Genomic DNA, 14,799 nt, shown 5'->3' on the forward strand with positions numbered 1-14,799 from the left:
GCGTCTGTATGTCACAGTACTTGTATACGTAGATAAGTATTAGCGTGACCGTTATTTTCCAAGTTAATTTTTTTTCTTCGCAAACGCCTGCTGAAGAATGCAGTTTTTGGCTTGAAAAGGCATATAACGTAAAAAGCTCTTTATTATATTCTGAACAGGTTATATTAAGTTTGCCACAAGGCTTTTTAGCACCCAGCAGAAAACGTTTAAGACACATAAGGTATATACATACATACATACTATGTATGAATGACCAACTTAACGAGCTGAGTCTGTCCAACTAGGCACTCATTTTTTGAGATATCGATCTGAAATTTTGCACACGTTCTTTTCTCCCAAAGAAGCTAATCATTTGTTGGAATCATCGATATCGGATCACTATAGCATATAGCTGCCATACAATCTATACCATCGGAATCAAGTTCTTGTATGGAAAACTTTTTCATTTGACGAGATATCTGCACGAAATTTGGCATAGATTATTATCGAAGGCAACGCTAAAATATCTGCAGAAATTTTCCAGATCGGACCACTATATCATATACCTGCCATACAAACTGAACGATTTGAATAAAGTGCTTGTATGAAAAACTTTTTTATTTGAAGAAGTATTTTCACGAAAGTCAGCATGAGTTATTATCCAAGGGAATGCTAAAATATCTGAAGAAATTTTCAAGATCGAACCACTATAACATATAGCTGCCATACAAACTGAACAATCATAATCAAGTTTTTGTATGGAAAACTTTTTATTTCTGAAAGGTATATGCATTTCCGTGTCACCGAAGTTAACTTTTTTATTTATTTATTTATTTTTTAATCTAAAGTGCATCCAAATCGGTTTAAAATGTGTCTAAAACGTTTTACTCTTTCCATGTATTTTACATGAATTTTTTTAACATTTTGTATTAAATAGTTCAACCTACAACAAAAAAGCGTTTATTCTACTACAAAATTTAGCACTCTACGAAAAAGGTCTAACTGATTTTTTTACATACACAAATTAAAACTTTGACAGTTATACGCAGTTAAGTTTATACATTAAGTGTACTGCACACACATATAGTACACCATGTCGTATACGCAACTTAGTGTTCATAAGACAACCGTATGAATGCTCAGTACATTGCAGGCATAACTTTAACAGCGTATAACTTTTAAAATAATGTTTTTATAGAAAAAATCATTAAGACCTTTTTTATAGAGTATGCAATTTTATATTATAATATATACTTTTCAAAATTGTAGTTATACTTGGATTGAAGTTAAAAGACTCAATGCAAAAGATTAAAAATTTTCATGTTAAGTCAAAGGGAAAATTAAAACGATTGGTCAGGCTTTAAATTGATAATAAAGTGCTTGTTTATGTTCGATAATTTTTTTTATTTTTTGACGTTTGCAAAAAATAAAAATTAACTTGGGAAATAACGCACACCCTAATATGTATACATTTATGTTTATATATGAATTTAGACGTATTTATGTATATACATATGTACATGTGTGTGTCTATATGTGTACTGGCTTATAACAGCTGTACGTATGTTCCCTGTTATCGACGAGTGTAACATCACATCAACGGCAGCAGCACATTGGGAGCGGGAGCAGGAACAGCAGCCCTTCAACAGCAAGAACAACAATAAAAACTACAGCAACAGCGCTGTACACATATGCTGGCGTCTTAAAAGCAACTGCAAGTGTGGATGTGTAGGTTTCCGTGTCCCTATGTAGGTATGTACTGATGTATATGTTTATACATACATATATATGGAAGTATATGTTCGTATGTATGTATGTTTATAGGTATGTATGTATATACAAGTACATATGTATGTATGTGTGTGTTTAGCATTCACATACACTTTGCTTGTGCTGCCCATAGCAGTTGCCGCTCCCTAATAGCCAACTAGATGCTTTGCATTAGTTGATAGCGTTGCTGCTGCTTAAAATATGCTGTGCTAGTGCAACGCACAAACACACACATACACACAAATGCATGTGTAAATAAAAAAATTGTATAAATGTATGCTTTGGCTAAATGGATTTTCAACTTTTTCACACTTTCAACCACTTCACCCCACCCACACACACATACACGCACCTTGGCACACACACACGCACATTGGCACATTTATGAAAATATTTATTCTTGCACTTTGTTTAATTAAATTTTAGCATAACATTTATTTTTGTAATTACATTTTCCAATTTTCCGTTCACAAATCCGCTGCTAATCCACATCCTCGCCGTTGCACAGCTCTACATATGCCCATACATAACATAACACTCTGTGCGTGTGTGTGAGTGGCACTCACACACAACCACCGCGACATTAATTCAACTAAACTGCCTCACAGGCTTGGCTGTGGGTATCCTTATTTTTCTGCCTTTTATGCTCAACAATCGGAGCAATTTCTAAACACACTTTTTTCCACACACACAATTTTCACTTACTTCACAGCAACGCTTTCAATACACGCATGTGTATGTATGCTGCTTATTACAGTTATTCATTATACACTAATAATTATTTTATATTTGATTTTTTTTTTTACTTAATTTATTTAAATCACATTTTATGCACTTAATATGATATAAGTAAATAGGTAAGTGAGTAAGTAAGTGTTGATACGCCTAAATGTATACGCTTATTATAAAACTCAAGTTTATTGCTTCAAATCTCATCCGGGACTGAAAGTGTACCACCAACGGAGCAAGTAATCAGTCTTTAGTCTTTCAATTGCACACGCTCTCGCTGCTGTCGCGCTTTCGCTCCCGCTCTCAAATCAAATCAGGATGCTGTGTGCTGGCTTAATTCGCGTTTTTGGGTGTGCGTGTGTGTTGTGTTGCCCACCGTTTCGGGTGGGTGTACTAGTGGCGAGTGTCCATTGGAATTTCAAACACACACTATGTATCTATTGTGATGTTGCTCTGGCTCTCTCGCATTCTGTTGCTCTGTCATCACTCTGGCATCGAAATCTTAAAGCATTTGTTTGTGGCTGTGTGTGTGTGTTTGTGTATGGCTGGGATGGTGGTTATGTTAACTTAATGAATGAATGAATGAATACAGACACACACAACTGCAGCAAGCTGGCAGCATGACACGTTGTGAGCGCTCATTGTTTCTCCAATGTTGCTGTAGTTGTTATGTATTGAGCAGCGGACTATTGGGTAGTATACATTTAGGCTGTTTACAATGTTAGACGGTGTAAAGGCGCAGTATTTGAATTTACGAAAATGTTGCCATACCGACAGTTGATTAACGGAACGGTGTTTATTTTTTAAATTAATATTATATATATTTTTTTCCATAATGTATTTTATTTTTTAAATTACAGTTGTAAATTTTTTTTTCAATAATGTATTTTATTTTTTAAATTAATATTATATTTTTTTTTCAATAATGTATTTTATTTTTTAAATTACAGTTGTAAATTTAGTTTTCAATTTTGTTTTTTATTTTTTAATAACAATTATAGTTTTCTGTTATTCAATATAAGTACACAACACACAGTGCCACAGTAAAATCTGCCGTTTTTGAATTCGAAAATCATATTCACTCAGAAATTTCTTGCACTACAAGTAAACCACGCGGTAAATACGGCAATACTTGAACCGTTACAAAACAGAATTCGGTGCGGTAGAATTCTGCCGCTACAACAACATCAAAAACGGGTTTCGGTTTGGTTTTGTAGCACCGAACTGTCGTGGCAGCGTTCGAAATTATTTATATTTAAGCTCGACATAACTTTGTGGGATATATTTTTTGCTATGGCAACAACAATTATAACAGCTATAACAACTTCAAAAGCTCAGCACTTTTAAAGCTACAAATTTGCACTAAAGATATCGTTGTTTTTATTGTTGTGACGGCAGGAAACAGCACAGTTGACAGTCGTTCCCACCACAGTCGGGTCTAAGTAATCGAAACAGACCCGAATTTTTATCCGGCCAACGACTGTCAATTTGACCGTCTTCCTCGAAATTATTTCAGGTGTGTTTTCTGTCGCTACAACAACAACAGTCTTCGGTCCTTTAAAAATTCGGATCCGTTCCCGTTACAAAGAGCCGAACATTGTGGGAGCGATCGATACGTCTTTCCTGACGGCGCGTTTTTAGCAAATTTTCGTTTATTTTCGACAATAATCATGACGTCAACCCCACCCATTATTTTCACTCATTTTTGAACAGCTTTAACTTTTTTTCAAATTCCTCCAATTTCATTTTTTTTTTTTGGTTAAATGAAGCTTAAAATCTCACCTTTCCAACATCATATGCTATGACATAATGATTGGTAACGCTGGAGATATACGGCTTCATCTATTGACAAAATACGAAAAGACTTTTTCGACTACCCAATATTAAATACAAACTCAATTAATATTTGCCTTCAAACTGTGGCCAGATCTTTCGTTTATTTGCGACTTTTTGTTTTCAAGAAATTACATCGACAATCTAATTTCTAAAATGAAAAATAAAAAAAATCGAGATATTTAATACAAGTGCCCAAATTAAAATATACATTGATTTCATTACTTTGTTCTAACTTTTTTTTATCCAAAGATTAAGCAATTTTCCTCATTGTTGTTTTATATTTTGCGTAGGAAAAAGAGACGATCAGCTGTAATTAGTTGAAGCCATCACCAAGCGCACGCGAAACTTGGCTGTTCTTAAAGCGTATATAAATAAATTCTAAACGGAAAATAATTAAATAACCTATAAAGTGCAGCTCTTTGTTGTGTTTGTTTGTTTTTGTTGCTCATTCAATATACATAGTCTATATATATGACGTCTATGGGCAATGAGGTTTTTGTTTACATGATATTTTATTTTACTACGCAACGCCTAACACAACTAACTAGTTTTACCATAAACCCGATATAGATAAGCCGAAGCCAAACGTTTGTTTCATGCTCTCCCAGTAGTATCGGTGCCAGTTTGTGGTCATAGCATCATATTCGGACGCAGGAATGCCTGTTTGTGTTAGCTTCAATTGGGTGTTGTTTTTCTGCATATAAAAGTGGGAAAACTTTGTTATCAAGTGAACAAAACGAATATTTCAAAACAAGATTACTTACCGTTTCCTCCAAGTCTATCACAACCTGCGAGTAGTGACCTGAAGGCCAATTTTTAAGTCGCCAAGTTTGTTGAATCTTCTTTTCTGGTACCAGTTCTTCGAACTTACCTAGCACATTACCGCCATACAAAACGAATCTACAAGTTATATATATGTAACAAATAAATTCACACATACATTATTAACATAACACTTACTCTCCACCGCGCGTTGGCAACACTTTAACTGGTGCACGGGTGAAAGCAGTTAACATATCCTCTTTTGTCAAGGCATTATATAAATCGTTCGCACTACAATTGAACTCAACAGCCATTCTTAACGTTCTTACGTCTAACTTACAGCCAACATTATTCCCTGATTTATCACTGGCTTTCACTGTATTTGCACTATTCGATAAATTAGCTTCCGCTGCGATACTGGAACCGGCTTGTTTAATCTTTGGCGAGACTACAGTATTTTCTTCGCCCTTTTTCGGAAGTATTAAATTTTTGGAATATTCCTCTTTCAATTCCTTGATATACAATGCTATCTGTTTCCGTACAACATCTCGTCCATTATTATACATGAACTGTTTCAGATTTTCCGATTCATCGTTGGACTCGTCAATGGTAATGGTTATCTCTATGTCATCTAAATCGTTTTCTTCGGACAAATTCGGTATAGTTATTTTACCTTTATGCTCTAAATTGCTATTATTCAATAATTTTCCAGTCCATTTAAGTATCAATTTCCATTCATAGAAGAATATTAGTTTCCCTTTACGATTGTTAACTGTAGCTTCACCAGTACAATCGTCAACATTATCTACAATACATTCGATGCCATCCTTTTCTGCAACATGCAATTAGTAATTTTCAAATATTTTCGCAATACGTTTTTGAATGAAAGTGCTTTTGCAAAATATTTACCAATCTTAAGTCCTTTAAATAATTGTGCTAAACGGTCCTTGGACCAAGGTGTAGCGTTTTTTTCCGTCCAATGCCAATTGTTGACATTCGTTGCGTCCGGACGTTCTTCAACAATCCAACGTGGATCACCTTCACCCCACTTTGCCATTTTTTTATTTTTTACTAAATAATTTACTAAATTAGTTAAACACTAAATATTTGTTCAGTATAACGTTAAAAAATTTCTCCGAGCAGTTGGTTCAGCAAAATTAAGAGGCAGAGCAATTTTCTATTAAATCACGTTCCGTGTGGCTGTTGACAGACAAAATGAAAATCGAGAATATTCGCGTAAAAACTGACAGCTGATTGGTGTTACCGGATGCATTGGAAACGAAAAGAATTTTAGAAACGAATATTCGTATTCGTTTCTTGGGGAAACTTGATAGCAGACCGAATATTATACAGCTTAGTTTTATATAATTTAGTATTAAAATATTACATAATGTAAGTGAATTTTCAAAATTACTTAAAATTAAATAATAAGTAACATTATTTACCATTATTATTATAATAAAAGTAATATAATATTTCTGTATGTTGGATACAAGTTGGTCTTATTGGAAATATACAGATACAATAAGTAGATCCCTAAGGATTGAAATGGAATGGAAAATGTGCACTTTGTGATCTATCAATGCTAATTGGTTTTTAAAGTATGGTGGTTAGCTAATTGGGACTGAATTTGTGACTATAAATTGAAAATTAATTTTATGACGGGACTTTAATAATCTAATAATCTCGGGTAGTAACCCATATTTATTTCTAATATCAGAAAATACCTTAATAAACTATCAAATATTCCAACTGGACTCTTAACTTATCTCTGATTTAAAAAAATGATATTTTGACTTGAGATTTTTGATTGAAAATTATTATTATAAAAAAAATGTTCAAACTTGAAAAAACATGTCAAAACTTGAAAAACATGTTCAAACTTGCAAAACCATGTTCAAACTTGCACAGACATGTTCAAACTTGCAAAAAACAGTTCAAAATATTATCTGCTATATAAAAAATTTAAATTATTTTGAACAGCGTTGCCAACGCGCAACGAAACTCCGCGCCTACTGCATGCCAACTAAGCCCATATGTTTTTTTAGCGTCGCGAACGCGCTCTAAGCCAAGTTTGAGTTTGCTTTAAACCGGTTTTTGGCCAACAGCTATGCATTTGAGTAATTTCCTTCACGGCTGCGAACAGTTAACGCGAAGACTTTGAACGAAATGAATGTGGTGAACGGTGTTAGAAGTAGCTTATTGCCGTTTTCGCGCTCGTAGACACAAATATTTATTATACTGGAGTAGTGCGTAAGTGTGTCTGTATATGCGTATACTAGTGTATGTGTCTGTGTGTGTAAATACCAGCCTATGAAAATATTACAAATTAAGCATTGGAATTTTATGGCACAGCTTTACGCCTGCGCTTTTGATAACGCCAAACAACTTTCGCATAGTGAAATTGATGCAACGCCGCATAATAAAAATCTAATGAAAATGACAATTTTTGGAAAAATATTCAGTGATTTTGTTTAAATGCAGCGCAAAAGTGTGGTGTGTGGCTTGAAACACATACGACTACGTCGGTGAGCGTGAGTGCATGTGTGTGTGCAAGTGTTTTTGTATGCGCAGTTCGTAGGCTTAAGACACCAGTGGGAATCAATAGCCTACATACTAGCGCACAAACACACACAAACATATACATACATACATAGAATTTTATGCGATTTTTATACAATATTCGCCAATTGGAATGTAAATCTGCATACATAAACTGCAAATTTACATGGAAAATGTATAAATTATTAAAAAGACAGTTAACATTTTGGATTATATACATATATGTATGTATGTATGTATATGTAGTACATATAAACATTTTACTAACTGCATTTCAACGAAAGAGGTGTACGATAAATGCGCAAGCATATGGAGGCTCTTTTTTTAGTGGCCAAGTGTTGTGAAAATATCTCAAGTAAACAGTTAATGAAGGCCAATGGCATTGGTGGTAACTAATCTTGCGATATTGTTCGTGTCGAACTTCGTTTTACGCAGGCGCAGAGTGAAATATGCGTGAACATATTTGCTTTACATTTATGTATGTATGTACTTATATGTGCATTTGATATTCGCTTAATGTTGCTTGATATGCAAGCACGGTGTGGTGAGGCTTAATGAAAAAGTTATAATACCGAATCAAAACAATAAAACGATGAATGAAAATATTAAAAAAAAGTGCGATAGCTACGGCGACATGAGGCAATTTGGTGTGTCTAATTTTGTTTTGAAAAAATATGAGTATTATTAGACGATGATTACACAAGCAAATATCTATGTATGTATGTATGTATGTATGTATGTAAAAATATGCATAAATAAAAACAAAATGAAAAAAAATATAGTCAATCGCAGAAAGTAATAAAAAAATAATTAATAAAAATTAGGAGAAAATAAAAAAATAAGGAGTCACTGTCACAAAAAAGTGGGAAAATATTCTTCTTAACAAATCCCGTTATTTTATTTTTATTACAATGTACATACTTACTTTTCAGTTGATCGCTGAAAGTATTGCTTAAATAATAAAAACACAACAAAATTAAAAAAAAAAAATTCAAAAGAATTTTTTAAAAATATTGTTTTTTAAATTAAAAGCACATTTTCTTAATTTTTTAATACAAACTGAAAATTTTGTTTTAATATTATATTAACTCTAAACAAGTTTTTTATAAAAAATAAAAACAAAAATTAAAAAAAAATGAAAAAACTAAAATCATATACAAAATACATAAATAAAAAAAAATATATTATGGTAAAATAGTTAAAAAAAAACTGGATAATATTTCCGCTGTTTTTTAACTTAATTTTACTGAAAATATTTTTTTAAAATAAATGTAAATTTACTTGAAAAATAATCGCATTAATAATAATAAAAAAAATAAGTAAAAAACCTTTGTTAAAAAAATTTAGAAAATGTTATTAAAATAAATTTTTATTTTTAATGAAATTATAAATACAAAAATAGAAAAGTGAAAAAAGTTGTTTTAAAAAAATTCAGAAAATATTAATAATAAAATATTGTTTTAAAACGACAAACTGGAAATACACTTTTTTATTTATTAAAATTTTATAAAACAATTTTTTTTACTAAAATAAAATTATTTGGCAGTTAATCGCCGAAAGTATTGCTCAAATAATCAAAACACAACATTATAAAAAATAAAAAGAATTAAAAAAAAATAAAAAATAAGTTAAAAAAAAAAATAAAAAAAAAAACTACAAGAACATAAATAAATAAATAAACAATAAAAAATATTAAAAAAATATTTTTCTAAAAGTTAGAAAAATAATTCCTCTATTTTTAAACAAAATTGAAATTATTTTCTTAATTAGTATTTTTTTAAATAATCCCGCTATTGTATTTTTACAAAAATAAAAAAAATAAAATAAAAAACAAAAAAAATTAAAAAAAAATAAATAAAAAACAAACAAAAAATAATTAATTAAAATATAAATTAATATTTTTAATTATTTGAAAACTAATTTATGTAAATAAGTTTAATTGAAATTTCACTGAAAAATTAAAATAACCCTAGGTTAGTTCAAGTCGTAGGGCTGGTTCAAAATCGAAAGATAGATAGACAAGAAAATTGAGGCTTTGCACTGCGACCTATGGTCTATTGTGCCCTCCCCATAACATATGGTCACAAAGGTCTAGCATCCTGAACAACTCCTGCTGGGCGCGACTGAGATGATGTGATCCCTGTTCACGTAGATGGAACCCAGGGCCTTGAGCCTGTTTCTGCAAATTGCTGGGCAATCAAGAATCAGGTGTTCTGGAGTTACATGTCGCAGAACCGGCAGTTTTTCTCAAGGAATCTCCCAACGACAGATAATCGTCCTTTGTGTTATCGATAAACTACTAAAAGTGGATCACCAGATTCACCTAGATCGACGAAGCGTTTTGAGTTTATCACAATCCCAGCAAATTCGCTAGGTTCGTCTAAGGTGTGTCTACCGAGACATTCCAATCTCAATCTGGCAAAAGTCGGGCAATAGAGTGAAAGTGAAACGCTGATTCCATGATGCCTTTCTACATACAGCTTTGGTCGCAATGCGTGGTAACCAATTGGACAGAATCTAGTTGGAACAATAGAGTTGCGGCGAGATTGGTTTTGTTAAGAGCCAGTAGTTCGGAGGACCAGAAGGATCTCACAGTCGCCCAGAACTTTGCGTGCTCATTTCAGGTCCCAAGGTCAAACGCCAGAACGACAGAAGACATCGAAAAACCGACTAGATTCCAATCGGATGAAATTGGCGAAATGGTTTCTGGCTTCCACTCGGATGAAATTGAAAAAATAGTGGCCTTCTTAGGTAGCGCATCGGTCTTCCGATTTTCGGCGATTCCGCTGTGACCTTGGCAAGTTTTGAGCAAAAAGTCAGCGAGCTCAAAGCTATGATAGTGATTGCACAACTTTCTGAAGAAAATACATTTAGAGGCAGTACATCTACTACTACCTTGTTGACAGCCACATGCGCTTCGAAGACGCTACAGTGAGCTGGCAGTCTGAAACTAGAGTTGATGGAGAGCCCTGATCGAAGATTCCACCACCTTCCCTCCCTCTTAAACCTCCCCTCTTCACCCTTCTTTTGAGCGTTCTCCACCAGACAATGACCCTAAAAAAAACTAAACCATAACTAAGGTTTTATAGAGCCATAACACCACTTTTGGTGAGAGGCCCCACCTCTTTCAAATTGCTCTTCTACAACAGTGTAAGGCGACCGATGTCTTACTCACTCTCTCTTCGATTTTTGGTATTCATAAGAGCTTTCTATCATGGATAAAACGAAAGTATTACACCTACCGGTTGAAGAATAGAACTTTCCAACCAGGGAAACTTTGTATATTCTAGTAAATAAAACTAGCTCAATTTCACCAGAGTAACCGTGCTTTAATTTTTCAAATATTTCTGATGCTTACAGATACCATATGAAATAACAACTGCTGGAGACCATAGTTTACTATGCTACCAAATACGATTAGTCAGGTAAGTGTATGAAAACCTAAAAGTAAGAACTCTGCTCACACATTGAACTTTACCTTCATTGACAGGACCGCGGCAAGGACTGGACCAGTCTGCACGAGGCTGCCGCCAATGGCAACGAGGAAATGCTGCAGACGCTACTCGCTGGCAATGCAGACCCCACCGCCAAGGAGACCAAATTAGGCAATACACCGCTGCATGAAGCGGCGTCGCGCGGCTACAGCCGCTCAGTAAAGTTGCTCTGCGCGCCCAAACCCAACACGAAACCGCCACCGAAGAGTAAGCAGAAGCAGGAGGCAACAAAACAAAGTCGCGGCACAATACAAAACGCAACACTGGGCTTACAGAACTTTGCCGGTTTTACCGCCTTACATTTGGCGGCACAAAACGGACATAATCAAAGTTGCAGAGAGCTACTAATGGCTGGCGCCAATCCGGATATTGAGAATTATGTAAGAACATAGGCTTTAGAGATATTTCGACACTTTTCAATTTTAATTTTGCTTTATGTTTGCTAGTATGGCGACTCGGCGCTGCACACGGCCTGTCGGTACGGACACGCCGGCGCCGCACGCATTCTACTCTCCGCCTTCTGCGACGTCAACAAGAAGAATCTCAATGGTGACACACCCTTGCATATAACCAGCGCCATGGGTAGACACAAATTGTCGCGCATACTGCTGGAAGCCGAATGTGAAATCAATATACGTAATTCGCAAGGCGAGACCCCGCGCGACATAGCAATACGTAAGGGTTTCGGCAAAATATTGGACATATTAGACAATCCACATCGCATACGCAATAAGAAAGGCAAACCGGCAACGGGCGAAGAGGATAAGACGAAAGCTGCGCCCTGCACATCTAAAACGCATGCGAATGAGGTCAGTTGGTCGCCATATGGCTGTCATTACTTTCCCGATATGCGCGCATTTCCATCGCCAAAACTGGAGACACTACCCAAAGAGCCGCTGAAGCGCGGCGAACAATACTATTTGGACCTGGCCGGGCATATACGCAAGGGACCGATCGGTATCGGTAATATCTGCTACTGCGGTCCGTTCTTCAAGCATATCGAGGATAAGATCAATTCGAATAAGCGGCATTTGCGTAAATACGTACACACTGCCAAGGAACATTTGGACGATAAGGTGCAAGCATTGGCGGCGCGTACAAATCATCAAATTGAGAAGTTAACGCGCACGATGATCGCCGATCGTGTGGAATGTCAAACTCGACGTTTATATTTGGAGAACTATTTGAAACGTGGTGATCCCTTGCGTTTAACGGCGGACGTTACGACGCGTGGACGAGAGGCACGTGAAATGTTCGACACCTTGAAACGCTGTCGAAGTCTTGAGTTTTTGGAGAAAGTCGACATGTCGGAAGGCAAGTTGGCGAACTCGCGCAGCTACGATCTGCTCGATGCGAATGCGAATGCACCGGAAGTAGTTGTTGAAGACCGTATGGATGAAGTGCTGTGCTGTCCACACTCCACTGAGTTACAAAATCATTTGAGCGAAGAGTCAAACAATGAGTTTTATGATGTCTCGAAACGTTTGGGTAGTTTACTAGCGAAGACGAGTACATTTTTGACAGTGCCCGCACATGCAGTACCAAACTCAACGACCAAAGCAACAGCGGAAGCATTGGAAATAGACGCCGATGACGGTGGACTGAGCACGCGTGTGCAAAATATGCATTTGAGTCCATCGAATAGTGAGGCATCGAATATCACGCCGGCTCAGTTGAGCTCCGAAACTGGTGCGATATCGAGCCCCGACTACAATTGTAATTTCCGTACGCCACACGGCGCGGCGAAACGTAAAGCTTTTGCGGCGACAACAGAAGAAGCTACAACCACAGCATCATCATCGATGGCATCACCAGCCGAACGTACACAATACAGAGATAAACCGATTACTAACTACGGTAATGAAAGACAGCTGGAGTACTTGTACAGCATACAGAAGCGCGGCAGCGTCATACAGAATGTGATAAGCGCATTGCGCAAAAGTCATCAAAGAGCCGATGATAGTTTGGTGTTGGCGAAGACACGCAACGAATCAGAGTACACACAAGAGGATAAGCTGGGCTATAAAGATGAACTCTTTCAGGTGCAACGTTCGGCGGAATGTGAAAGCAAAGAGGCGGCAATGTTGAAAGAGGTCGGTTTGCCACTTGAAAATTTGAGCGTGAGCACGCATGCCTTCGCAATGAAGGGTCGAGACTTTAACGAAATGCAACGCTTACAAACACAAATTGGCGAATTCACAACACCAACATACAACGAGCAGGAGACGCGTTATCAGGATTCCTCCTACACGGAAAGTCATCCGGGCGAAGACTGTTTGGATTCGTTGGAAAGCGTACAGCAACAACCGTTACAACAATTTACCGGTGCGAATAATGCGCCATTATATGCGCAACAAGTCTTGGACAAAGTCGGTGTGGCGACTCATGGCTCAACGCCTTCACACGCCACAGACTCACCGGATTCGCAGAATTATGTTTTCCAGACAAACTATTGGCCCGAACGTTATGTGCCGAAAGACGCCTACTTTCACGATTTGTCACAACGCAAATGCAAGGTTGCACAACCAAATGTAACGACAGCCGCTTCAATAGCAAAACCGTCAACCGAAGAGCCTACGGCATACACGAATGCTTTGCCGAAGTTCAAAGTTGCTAATGCGGTAAAAAGTATAGAGAAGCTTAATGGTCAAGTGCTGGCGAATACTTATATACGTGATCCCACCGTCAGGAGTAGCCTCAAAGCTAAATCTTTTGTGGTGCCTGCAGTCGTAAGTACAACGCCGAAGAGCTGCAGCGCTTGTACCGAAGCGATTTGTAATGGAAATTGCGTTTATGACGAATCGCTGAATATAGTACGCGAGCCGCGTGTTCGGCGCCCAATTCACGAGGAGGAACAAAATGAAGCAGTGCCCATTGGTTTCACAACAACACAATCGGCGAGTTTGAACGAAACTGGCATTGTTACAGCATCAGCAGTTCATAACGGCTTAGGACCCTATAGCGCTTACAGTCACGACGAAGCTGGTGCGCTCGCTGGCAAGACCAGCAGGCTGCCGGCAGCGGGCTTCTACGCGAGTAATGTGTCAAGTTTGGTCTGACATTGCTATTAATCCTAAAATTTGTATAGTGTTTAAATATTGTATTATATTATATACATAACTAGCTATATATATATGTGTGATCCTAAGTTATGTAGGAGTGTCCAAATAATTTTAGAACGTAAATAATATTGCTAAGCATTAAATATATTAAATTATAAACAGATATATAAAATGATTTGGTTGAAGTTGCTCTGAATTTTTTTCAATTGCCCTCAAGTAAGGCTAGTTTAGGTTAGGTTAACAGGTTAGGTTAACCGCTCCTAACAGGGATCTCACTTGGAAAGCTTAGTACACTGTTATATACTGGATTATCAGATGCTTTAAAGTCGGCAAAGCACTTTGAACCTATCACAATGATTTCGAGATGGCTAATGTCAGTTTCGGCTATACCTTCTGGTTTGCCGAGGTTAAGACTACCGAGATGTTTCAGTCTCAGTCGTGCAAAGGTTGGACAATGGAAGCGAAAGTGCCTAGATGTTTCCAGCTCACCATTCTCCATACAACTTTAAGAACTATCGTCCGCCAAGATGCTTAGCCTTACCGCATGAATGCCTATTGGATAGTGTCCAATAAGAACTCCTATGAATGCGGCAAGATGAACTTTG

General features: G+C 36.5%; 2 protein-coding genes across 3 annotated transcripts; one reads left to right on the top strand and one right to left on the bottom strand.

Annotated features, from left to right (window-relative positions):
- Nucleotides 1-4,377: 4,377 nt before the first annotated feature.
- Nucleotides 4,378-6,291, bottom strand: LOC126755915 (activator of 90 kDa heat shock protein ATPase homolog 1). Of its 2 annotated transcripts, XR_007666527.1 has the most exons (5): nucleotides 5,986-6,291; nucleotides 5,275-5,908; nucleotides 5,079-5,214; nucleotides 4,537-5,008; nucleotides 4,378-4,462 (listed from the first exon to the last, which is right to left on the bottom strand). XR_007666527.1 is itself a non-coding variant. In XM_050468640.1 (4 exons), exons 1-4 carry the CDS (start codon nucleotides 6,131-6,133, stop codon nucleotides 4,865-4,867), a joined length of 1,062 nt encoding a protein of 353 aa, XP_050324597.1. In that variant the 5' UTR covers nucleotides 6,134-6,291; the 3' UTR covers nucleotides 4,378-4,864. The 2 variants fall into 2 exon arrangements, 1 of the variants encoding a protein (XP_050324597.1); XM_050468640.1 differs by having other exon boundaries at nucleotides 4,378-5,008.
- A 949-nt stretch (nucleotides 6,292-7,240) lies between these two features.
- LOC126756218 (uncharacterized) lies at nucleotides 7,241-14,369 on the top strand. The gene is made up of 4 exons (XM_050469114.1): nucleotides 7,241-7,329; nucleotides 10,999-11,063; nucleotides 11,129-11,512; nucleotides 11,579-14,369. The coding sequence occupies exons 2-4, from the start codon at nucleotides 11,040-11,042 to the stop codon at nucleotides 14,189-14,191; spliced, it is 3,021 nt and encodes a 1,006-aa protein (XP_050325071.1). The 5' UTR covers nucleotides 7,241-7,329; nucleotides 10,999-11,039; the 3' UTR covers nucleotides 14,192-14,369.
- The last annotated feature ends 430 nt before the right edge of the window (nucleotides 14,370-14,799 follow it).

This window comes from Bactrocera neohumeralis, chromosome 4 (assembly GCF_024586455.1).
Source record: "Bactrocera neohumeralis isolate Rockhampton chromosome 4, APGP_CSIRO_Bneo_wtdbg2-racon-allhic-juicebox.fasta_v2, whole genome shotgun sequence".
NCBI classification, from domain to species: Eukaryota; Metazoa; Arthropoda; class Insecta; order Diptera; family Tephritidae; genus Bactrocera; species Bactrocera neohumeralis.

Coding starts and splice junctions, on each gene's coding strand:
- LOC126756218 (XM_050469114.1), top strand. CDS start 11,040: ATGCTACCAAATACGATTAGTCAG. Junction 11,064..11,128: donor TACCAAATACGATTAGTCAG/GTAAGTGTATGA, acceptor CTTCATTGACAG/GACCGCGGCAAGGACTGGAC. Junction 11,513..11,578: donor ATCCGGATATTGAGAATTAT/GTAAGAACATAG, acceptor TATGTTTGCTAG/TATGGCGACTCGGCGCTGCA.
- LOC126755915 (XM_050468640.1), bottom strand. CDS start 6,133: ATGGCAAAGTGGGGTGAAGGTGATCCACGTTGGATTGTTGAAGAACGT. Junction 5,909..5,985: donor ATTTAAAGGACTTAAGATTG/GTAAATATTTTG, acceptor TGCATGTTGCAG/AAAAGGATGGCATCGAATGT. Junction 5,215..5,274: donor TTGCCAACGCGCGGTGGAGA/GTAAGTGTTATG, acceptor TATAACTTGTAG/ATTCGTTTTGTATGGCGGTA.